The sequence below is a fragment of the Myotis yumanensis genome, unplaced genomic scaffold (genome assembly GCF_028538775.1).
Source record: "Myotis yumanensis isolate MYYU_CA2020_CCGP unplaced genomic scaffold, mMyoYum1.0.hap1 SCAF_7, whole genome shotgun sequence".
Taxonomy (NCBI): Eukaryota; Metazoa; Chordata; class Mammalia; order Chiroptera; family Vespertilionidae; genus Myotis; species Myotis yumanensis.
In genome coordinates, this window is record NW_027223758.1 from 12,760,771 (window position 1) to 12,771,709 (window position 10,939).

At 45.2% G+C, this 10,939-nt stretch overlaps 1 protein-coding gene across 2 annotated transcripts in view; it reads left to right on the forward strand.

Annotated features, from left to right (window-relative positions):
- ZNFX1 (zinc finger NFX1-type containing 1) overlaps positions 1 to 9,888 on the forward strand; it is a 28,379-nt gene extending 18,491 nt beyond the window's left edge. For both annotated transcript variants that reach the window (XM_070419786.1, XM_070419787.1), the window contains 7 exons: positions 279 to 529; positions 1,921 to 2,060; positions 3,291 to 3,445; positions 3,808 to 3,953; positions 5,235 to 5,345; positions 5,677 to 5,772; positions 6,423 to 9,888. In XM_070419786.1, coding sequence (XP_070275887.1) covers positions 279 to 529; positions 1,921 to 2,060; positions 3,291 to 3,445; positions 3,808 to 3,953; positions 5,235 to 5,345; positions 5,677 to 5,772; positions 6,423 to 8,864 — 3,341 coding nt within the window. In that variant the 3' untranslated portion in view covers positions 8,865 to 9,888. The remainder of the gene's footprint in view (positions 1 to 278; positions 530 to 1,920; positions 2,061 to 3,290; positions 3,446 to 3,807; positions 3,954 to 5,234; positions 5,346 to 5,676; positions 5,773 to 6,422) is intronic.
- Positions 9,889 to 10,939: the final 1,051 nt, after the last annotated feature.

Consider the following 10,939-nt stretch of genomic DNA (forward strand, 5'->3'; position numbering starts at 1 on the left):
TCAATGATTCTTTCTCATCCTTCGTTTCTTATCTCTCTCTCTCCCTCTCCCTTCCTCTCTGAAATCAATAAAAATATATTTTTAAAATTGTAACAAAAAAGTATGTAAAGAAACCTAAGTCTTCATCTCCTCTCATTCCTCCCAGTATCCCTCCCTAGAGGTAACCACTTAAATCCCTTTGAGAATGTCTTCATCCATCTAAACTCTTGTCGGTGCCCTCTTTCATCCTTTGGCTTCAAGAGGTCTTCATCCTTGTCCTGCCTGTTTTTCTCTCTTAGCCCAGGCAGAAGGGGATGAGGAGGAGGAGGAAGGAGAAGAGGAGGGTTCTCTGATTGAGATCGCAGAGGAGGCTGACCTGATTCAAGCAGACCGGGTGATTGAGGAGGAAGAGGTGGCGAGACCCCGGCGGCGGAAGAAGGAAGAGAATGGAGCGGTCCAGGAATTGGCTAAATTGCTTCTGGCCACGAAGATAGAAAACAGTGGCCCTGGGACAGCAGCTGGGCAGGAGCAAGCCGCAGGAGAGTGGGAGGTAAACTCACTTCCCTTAAAGTCCTCACCATGGGAAATGGGAATTCAGTTATTACTGCCTGGCAGGTGGGGGTTAGACTCTCCTGAAATCGGCCTGAGAACATCTGTTCTGATCATAAAGGCAGCCCCTTTTTTCCACCCACTTTTACAGTGTATTCACCTCATCCTCACAATTAACTGAATTTACCCCTTTTACAACCATACCCTAGTATAGGATACGTCTAATTCCCAAGAATATAAAGAGTATGGCCCTTCAGAGGGGCCCTGGCAAGAAATACCAACTTGAACAGTCAAGTGCTTTCCTTGAACTTCCAGAAAAAATGCAGCACATATGGGTCAGATCAAATACTTATAGTCTTAGTGCTTGATGCTTCCATGGGTGTTATCTTCTACAAACTAGAAACTACAAACAAGTCTGAACATGCATTAAGATTTTAGCGGACTTACGTAAAATGGAATGAAACAAGCCATACAGGGATGGAATACTTCACCCTGGAATTTGATATTTCTCTTAAAGCCAGAATAGTGTGAATACCCAGAAGCCCACATATGGACTTTCCCTCTGCTCTTTCCCTTGGTAGAACCCAGTGGTCCTCAAAATTTAGCATGCATTACTATGATAATAGAGGACTGGATATTCAAAATAACATTTTCTGAAACCCACTGTTGATTTAAAGGACCATCAGGGGTAACTTTGGATGCAATTTTCACTGGTCTGATGGCTTTGAACCTGATCGCTTAGTTCAGTTCAACATCACTGTATATGATGGGTGGAGTCATCATCCCAATACTTTGAAATGTGGATTGGGCATCTCTCTGCCATGTGGCCTCAGGAGTTTGTTTGATTTTGAAGTGGGACAAGGTCCATAATATTGGGACATTTGTCTCACATGCCAGAGTCACATCCATGGGAGAGCACTTTCTCCTAAATGATGCCTTAACCCACTGCTTAAAGGCACTATCATGATATGTACAGGAGGCCCTGTCTAGTTTTTAACAAGAAAAACTCATCTTCACTACTTTAATGACACAACTTTTAGGAATAAGAAACAAACTGGTCAAAAGATGTTCAGTGAAACTAATGCCAGCACTATTCTAAGTGCTTTCCATGTATTACTCCTTTAGTCAATCCAACAACCCTGTGACCCTATTTTATAGAAGCGATGCTGAGGCTCATAGAGGTAGATGGGGCTTTGAATCCAGGCACACTGGTCCCAGAGTCCTCATTTAGCCACTCTGCAATGGAATATCTGTTGAGAGAGTGTGAGACACTTAAAGAAGTTAATCAGAGGAGGCAGCCCCCTTTTTTATGTGCTATGACCCACACCTATGGCTTAGAACAAGGCCCACCTCTGCTGAGATGGTGACTCTGGCTGGTATTGATGTCTATAGACCCAGCGTAGCCAGAAAAAGAAAATGAAGAAGAAAATGAAGTATGAGCTTCGCAAACTGAACACCATGACTGAGGCTGAGGCCGATGAAATCCAGGATGTTTGGCAGCTGGACCTGAATTCTCGCTGGCAGCTTTATAGGTACTGTGCCCAACTCTCACCTCCCCCAGCCAGCCCATGTATTTCCCCAGGAGGTTCCTTTTCTTTCCTAGAATATAACGCCCCCAGACCTTCAACAATGTTAATTAATGATAGATTGAGCCACCCCACTGAGCTGAGTGCTGGAGATGCAGCCATGAGATAAAAGACACTTGGCTCTACTTCCTCATGGAGTTTAGAGTCTATCCAAGGATACAAATTAGTTAATTCCACAAAAAGTTACAAATGAGCATGAACACTTAAGAAAGAAAAGAGCTAGGGGTGCTAATAATATTATGTGGGATCTGGTCTGGTCTTAGGTTTTCAGGAAAATGACATTGGAGGCAAGAACTGCAAGAGGAGTAGGTATTTATAAGGCCAGTGGGGAAGTGGGAGCAGATGAGATTTTGGGGACCTCATGGGTAAAGGTCTTGAGAAGGGAGGGAACATCTATTTGAGAAATTGAAAAAGACAGCCAGCATGGCTGTGGCTTGCAGAAAGAAATTGAAAGTCAAGTCAAAGAGGCTGACAGAGGCCTGACAATGCATGCCTCATAGGGCTAAGGTGCTATTGGAAGATTTTTTCCTTTTTTAGTAAACCCTCACTCGATATTTTCCTTTTTTTTTTTTTTTTTTTTTTTTGGAGAGAGAGTGGAAGGGAGGGGAGAGACAAGGAGAGAGAAACATCAGTGTGAGACACATCAATTGGTTGCCTCCCACTTGTGCCCCAACCAGGGCCAGAGATGATGAGCCTGCAACCGAGGCACATGCCCTTGACAAGGACTGGACCCAGGACCCGTCCCACTATATCCTCTGAGCCAAACTGGCTAGGGCCCCATTGGAAGATTTTACAGCAGAGTAGTGACATGATCTGTTTTGCTTGTGAAAGAAGACTGGAGAATTGGGGAGGGGAGAAGACTCAGCTAAGGATGGGGTAGGAAGAATTTGGAGAAATAATTCTTGAAACTTTTGAAGTCCCTTACTCTATTCCCAATATGTAACCTCTGTTCTTTAGCTCCTGACTAAATACATGTCTCTACACATCTTTCTGTTGGGCATTTTAGACACTTGGGTCCATGCACATCTGGGTCTCTCCTTTCTTTCTCTCTATGGCCTGCCTGTAAGCTCCTCAGTGGTCTAGGTTCCACTTCTAACACAGGGCACACTATAGGGAGTTACTCCACCTTCTCAAAGAATATGCAACTCCCTCTACCTGGTTCTTCATATTCTTCAGGCTGTGGCTACAGAAGTACCAGGCTGACACCCGCCGAAAGATCCTCAACTATGAGCACCACTACCGCACATCAGCAGAGAGAATGGCTGAGCTGAGACTCCAGGAAGACCTGCACATTCTGAAAGATGCCCAGGTCATAGGAATGACAACCACAGGTAAGAGAACTTGAGGAAATTTACCTGCTCCAGCCATTCCCTCCTGGTGCCAACCTCCTATCAGATTATCTACAGCAAGTAAAGGAAGCTCCTCTAGTAGGTTAGAAGAAAATACCATGAAAAGCTATTGAAAGCAAGCACGCTATATTTAAGGAACTGAGTGTGAAATTCACCTACTTGCTCCTGTCGCGTTTAGAATCCCAACAATGACCAACATGGATATAATGCGCTGGTGTCCATCCAGCAGCACTTGTTCTCTCATACAATAGTCACCACAGCTCAGTTGTCACAGACCCAGAAACCCAGTGGCCTGGTGGGTCCAGTACATCATCTCAGAGGAGCCTCTTTTTTCTCTTGAACAGGTGCTGCCAAATATCGCCAGATTCTGCAGAAGGTAGAGCCTCGGATTGTCATTGTGGAAGAGGCTGCTGAAGTCCTTGAGGCCCACACCATTGCCACATTGAGCAAAGCTTGCCAGCACCTCATTCTGATTGGGGACCACCAGCAGGTAGGGCAGTGGAATCAATCAGAAAGACACTCTGGCCTCTGCTTCACTGGTTCTCAAGCCTCATAATGGCTTTCTGTGATTCTTCTTCCCCTTACCTCTCATATTCAATCTAAGAGTAGGTATAGTTAGATTTGTGGTATATTCTAGAGCAGCGGTTCTCAACCTGTGGGTCGCCCACCTGGGGGTCGAACGACCCTTTCACAGGGGTCACCTAAGACCATCAGAAAACACATATATAATTACATATTGTTTTTGTGATTAATCACTATGCTTTAATTATGTTCAATTTGTAACAATGAAAATACATCCTGCATATCAGATATTTACATTACGATTCATAACAGTAGCAAAATTACAGTTATGAAGTAGCAACGAAAATATGGTTGGGGGTCACCCACAACATGAGGAACTGTATTAAAGGGTCGCGGCATTAGGAAGGTTGAGAACCACTGTTCTAGAGAAAGCAGCATCCATTTCATCTGTTCCCTCTGCTATTTATCCATCATGGCCTTTTTTTTTTTTTTTTTTTCAGAGAGGAAGGGAGAGGGAGAGAGAGAGATAGAAGCATCAATGATGAGAGAGAATCATTAATCGGCTGCCTCCTGCATGCCCCACACTGGGGATCGAACCTGCAACCCAGGCATGTGCCCTTGACCGGAATCGAACCTGGGACCCTTCAGTCCACAGGCCGACGCTCTATCCACTGAGCCAAACCAGCTAGGGCAATCATCATGGCCTTTTAAGTGGACTATTGTAATACCATATTTCCTGTCCCCCTGCTTCCATTTTTGCCACCCTCTAACCCATTCTTAATAAACCTGCTGTGAATTTTTTTTAAGTAAATCAGATCATGTCACTCACAGCTCGAAACTCTCCTGTGGTTTCTCATTACATTTAATATAAAAATCAAGCTTCTTAAAGTAGCCTACAGTATTCTCAGGGTTCAGCCTGCTTCTCTGACTTCACCTCATACCACCATCTCATTGTGTTCCCACCCCCTATCTGCTCCCTCTCATGGCTTGCTTTTCGAATGAGTGGCAACCTCTTCCATTCTGACATCAACTCAAATGTCACTGTACAGAGAGGCCTAGCTAAAGAGCCTGTAACCCTGGGCACTTTGTCCTTCGTGGCCCTGGTCAGTCTTTATCCTTAGCCTACCAGCACCTAGAGCAGTGCCTGGCACATAGAAGGCACTTACAAAACATTTGATGGGTGGGTGGATGGATTGATGGATGAAATAAGTTTTCAGTAGAGAATTCTCAGCTATGTTTCTTTTTTCAGCTGCGCCCCAGTGCCAATGTGTATGATCTGGCCAAGAATTTCAACCTTGAGGTGTCCCTCTTTGAACGGCTGGTGAAAGTAAACATTCCCTTTGTCCGTCTGAATTACCAGGTGAGAAGCTGGTAATTTGTTATTATGAATTGTCTAGGAGAAGGCTCCTGGAAGCCTGCCAACAGCCAGTAAGAAAGTTCTAATAAAAATAAAACTGCTTTAGTGATGAAGTGACTCTCAAACTTACTTTGTTTTCTGTTTTAAAGTATTGCAATCGCAAGATCAACATGTTGAGTGTGTGTTGGATGAAGGAGCTGTTTACATTCTGCTCTTTTCTCCCTATTATTATTTTCAAATGTTGCTTCCCCCGATTTTCCACCAGTAACCTAGTCTTTAGAAAACTGCATTTATTCTCTGCCCATGTCCTAATGATATACATGTCCTGTTTCAGCACCGCATGCGCCCTGAAATTGCCCGGCTTTTGACACCCCACATTTACCAGGACCTAGAGAATCATCCCTCTGTTCTCAAATATGAGAAGATTAAGGTGAGTCTATCCTACCTAATCTGCTGCTGTCAGCGACCTAGGAGGCTGTATTTTCCTCAGGTTGAATAAGAGCTTTTAGAAGGGAATAGAGCCAGTTTTATAAAAAGCTGGTTTTTAAAAGGAGGAATATTTAGAATTGGAGAATATAGACCTGGGTTTTAAATCCCAGCTCTGCCAGTTAGTAGCTGTGTAACATTTTAGTAAGTTATATACCAATTCTGAATATTAGGGTCTTCTGTACAGGGAGAATGGCTGTTGCCTTATTACATTTTTGGATTGAAGGAGAGAAGATATGTAAAGCAATCAACATACTACAGTGCTCATAAATAATCTCTCTCATCATCATCATCATAGCTGCTGCTTATCCCCTGAATTATAATGGTTGGATTGTGGGTGGCCATTATAAATATTAATATCAAATAAGTATCTTGAAAACTAAAATTAGGCATAAATTCTTTATCCATTTCACTATTTGTCAATGCCCCCAAAACAGAGCACATGGTGACTACAGGATTAAAGATAGCGGTACCGAGTATACAAAAGGCTTTCAAGGTCTCTCTCAAACAGGGTAAATAGCCAGGAATGTGAAAATAGAAAGAGAAAACTGCCATGTGAGAACTTTCTAACATGTCACTTTTTCTCCTTTCCAGGGGGTCGCTTCTAACCTTTTCTTTATAGAACACAACTTTCCTGAACAGGAAATCCAAGAAGGCAAAAGCCACCAAAACCAGCACGAGGCTCACTTTGTGGTGGAATTGTGCAAGTACTTCCTGTGTCAGGAATACCTGCCCTCCCAGATCACCATCCTCACCACCTACACTGGGCAGCTGTTCTGTCTGCGCAAACTCATGCCAGCTAAGACATTTGCTGGTGTCAAGGTCCACGTGGTGGACAAATACCAAGGGGAAGAGAATGACATCATCATCCTCTCACTAGTGCGGAGCAACCAGGAGGGCAAGGTAGGTTTTCTCCAGATACCCAACCGCATCTGTGTGGCCTTGTCCCGTGCCAAGAAGGGGATGTACTGTATTGGAAACATGCAGATGATGGCCAAAGTACCTTTGTGGAGCAAGATCATCCATACCCTTCGAGAGAACAATGAAATAGGCCAAGCACTCCAGCTGTGCTGCCAGAACCACCCTGATACCCACACTTTAGTATCCAAAGCTTCTGACTTCCAAAAAGTTCCAGAAGGAGGCTGTAGTCTCCCCTGTGAGTTCCGACTGGGCTGTGGACATGTCTGCACCCGTGCCTGCCACCCCTATGACTCCTTGCACAAGGAGTTCCAGTGTATGAAGCCATGCCAGAAGGTTATCTGCCAAGACGGGCATCGATGCCCCCTTGTTTGCTTCCAAGAATGTCAGCCTTGTCAGGTGAAGGTGCCCAAAATCATTCTTCGGTGTGGCCATGAACAAATGGTCCCTTGTTCCATGCCTGAGTCAGAATTCTGCTGCCAAGAGCCTTGCCCCAAAGTTCTGAAATGTGGGCACAGATGCAGCCACTCATGTGGTGAACTTTGTGTGCAGTTGTGTTCAGAAATGGTCACCGTGAAACTCAAGTGTGGGCACAATCAACAGGTGAAGTGTGGTAATGTAGAAGACCTCAAGTATGGCCTACCAGTCAAGTGCACCACCAAGTGTGGCACCATCTTGGATTGTGGGCATCCTTGCCCTGGCTCTTGCCACAACTGCTTTGAAGGCCGCTTTCATGAGCGCTGTAAGAAGGCCTGCGAGCGACTGCTCATCTGTTCACACAAGTGCCAGGAGCCATGCATTGGCGAGTGCCCACCCTGCCAGCGGACCTGTCAGAACCGCTGTGTCCATAGCCAGTGCAAGAAGAAATGTGGGGAACTGTGTAGCCCCTGCGTGGAACCCTGTGTTTGGCGCTGCCAGCATTACAAGTGCACCAAACTCTGCTCTGAGCCCTGCAACCGACCCCCATGCTACGTGCCTTGCACTAAGCTGCTGGCTTGTGGCCACCCCTGCATTGGTTTGTGTGGAGAGCCGTGTCCTACGAAGTGCCGTGTCTGCCACCAGGAGGAAGTCACCCAAATTTTCTTTGGCTCTGAGGATGAGCCTGATGCCCGCTTTGTGCAACTGGAAGACTGCAGCCACATGTTTGAGGTTCAAGCCCTGGATCGCTACATGGATGAGCAGGAGGATGATGAAGTTGCCATCAGATTGAAGGTCTGCCCTGTGTGCCAGGTACCCATTCGCAAAAACCTAAGATATGGAACCAGCATCAAACAGAGGCTGGAAGAGATTGAAATAGTCAAAGAAAAGATCCAGGGCTCAGCAGGGGAAATTGCAACCAGCCGGGAACGACTTCAGGCCCTGCTAGAGAGGAAGAGCCTCTTTCAGCAGCTGCTTCCCGAAGACTTCCTGATGTTGATGGAGAAGCTAGCCCAGAAAAATCTGTCAGTGAAGGACTTAGGCCTTGTTGAGAATTACATCAGCTTCTATGACCACTTGGCTGGACTGTTGGATTCCCTGAAAAAGGTGCATTCCTCAGAACAAAGAAAAGTGAGGACTCGACTAGACCAGGTCCATGAGTGGCTAGCCAAGAAGCGTTTGAGCTTCACAAGCCAGGAATTGGATGACCTCCAAAGTGAAATCCAGAGGCTCACATACCTGGTGAACCTCCTGACCCGCTGCAAGATGGCAGAGGGGAGAATGAGCAATACTGTAGCAGAAGAGATCTGGAGTGTCCGCAAGATCCTTGAGGGAACATGTAAGTTCACCCAGCATGATGAACAGCTTGTGCAGAAAAAAATGGAAGCTCTCAAAGCCACCCTTCCCTGCTCTGGCCTAGGCATCTCAGAGAAAGAGCGTGTACAGATCGTCAAAGCCATCGGTTTACCTCGTGGCCACTGGTTCAAGTGTCCCAATGGCCACATCTATGTGATTGGCGATTGTGGGGGAGCCATGCAGAGGGGCATGTGTCCTGAATGTAAGGAAGTGATTGGGGGCATAAATCATACTCTGGAAAGGAGTAACCAGCTTGCTTCTGAGATGGATGGAGCCGAGCATGCTGCTTGGTCTGACACGGCCAACAACCTGATGAACTTTGAGGAGATCCAGAGGATGATGTAGGAAGATGGCTTTTTGCCCTGGCCACTCTGAGGCTAGGATTAGCTATGAAGGAACTGAAGTTTGTATTTTATTTTCCTTTTCTTTTAGCACCTACTTAAGGATCCACTTTTAGGGCTTGCCCACATTTTTTTCTACATTAATCCCTGCGCTAGAGCAAGCACTTTACCTCCAGAACTGAGAGCAAATTTAACATTTGTCTTTTTCTCTCCTGCAAGTTAGTGGACTCCCTGGAGCATATTTGGGGCTTCCACTAGGGCTACGTAGTGGCCTCTCTGGCTCCCGACTTGGTCAGATGTTTTTCCTGCAGTGTTCCAGGGGCACAGAGTGTACGCTCAGTGAAGCAGACTCATTCTAAGTGCCAGGCCTTAACTTGCAGACTAACTTTCATTCTAATAAACAGAGGCCCAGAGGAGTTCTTTATGAACTGCTTATTCTTTCAAGGAGCACAAGAATCCCTCCTGCCCTTCTCAGGCCCCCTCACTCCAGGAGTTGGAGGCATGCGATAAGACAAAGACTTTACTGGCTAATGCTGACCCAGTTACATATTCACCGAGTTGGAAAAGTGTGACTACCCACAGCTGGAGGCTTATTCAAGCAGCCCAGGCTAACTAAGGAGTGATCCCTTTCCTATGACTTGCACTTTGGGATGGTGGAGGTTTCTTTGCCTGAACCAGGAAAGGTTCAGTAGCAGTGCTGGTTCCCCAGGGTCCACAGTGTAACCAAGTTCACATTTGGTACCAGCACCTATCCAAAGTGTGGCCCTTCATCCCAACATCTTCTATTGCAGCTTTTGCCTGAGCAGGGTTAGCATGCCAGCAGCTTCTGCAGGCCCCAGACCCATGTCAGAAACCAGCCCCCCAGGCTTGCCCTGTGCATACATAGTCCCTCAGTCTAGTGTTTCTTAGAACTGACACTTAGGCATCTCAGGTCTTTCTACATCTCTTTCCTATGTATGCATTTCCTTTTTTGTCTTTACTATGCACTTTAGCCTATAATTCTAATTAATAAAAACAATTGCAAGAGATCAGTGGTCTGTTTGTCCTCAACTGTTAGAAGCAGCTCAGGTGGCTTGAGACAGAGAAGATGGGAATAGAGGCACTTTTGTTTATGTGGTTTTGGGTTTTGATGTAGCTAGGATTCATTTTTTTTTTTAACTTGTGGCAAAAAAGTTTTTTCAACCTCTACAAAAGTGTGTGTGTGTGTGTGTGTGTGTGTGTGAGAGAGAGAAGTTTCCTTCTCCAAAGTTAAGTTTCATAAGTTCTCCCAGAGATGTATATGCGATATGTAGCCCTTAAGAAAAAAAGTGCAATTCTGCACTTAAGCCTTTTTTTGCCTAATGATCTAACTTGGGGATCTTTGTATAAACATATACAGTGACTCTGAACCACATTTTATCATGCAGGTGTGCCATTATTGAAATAGAACCCTATGTTGGCAACTGTTAGGTGCAGCCCAAATGAGTAGCTCTTAGCACACTCTTCAGTGGTGAGGGTATATACTACTTAGGTAATATAATTTTTTAGCTGGCGGGGGGTGGGGGGGAGATCTCTATGTACTCCTTGAAATTGTATGATATAAACTATAAATAATTTTCTCAAGATATGCCCCCTAGCTTTCATCTAATTCTCAAAGGGACCTGTGATTCAGAAAAGGATGAGAACCACCATTCTATGGGGTAAAAACTTGTTTGCAACAAGGAGCAAATTTATCTAGAGAATCCTGTCCTCTTTGAGCTTCCATCTCCAGTAGCACCTCCACACTATAGCAAGTAAGAATTTAGGTAGAGCCTGGTTTCAAAAACCTGAATTCCCAACTGTGCAGTGGAAAGTGACTCAATCTCTCCAAGCCTGTTTCTTATCTGCAAAATGGGGATAACAGTACCTGCCTCATAGGGGTGTAGTAAATTAAAGGAAAGTGCTCAGTCCACAGAATGTCTGGTATAGTTTGTGGTAAATGACAGCTTTTAGTTCTAGGACATAATTGAAGAGAACTAGTAAGAATTTCCTCCACATCTAACTTCTATATAGGCACAAAGATGCATTCCAAGTATATGTGGCAGTGCCAAGCGAGCGCAC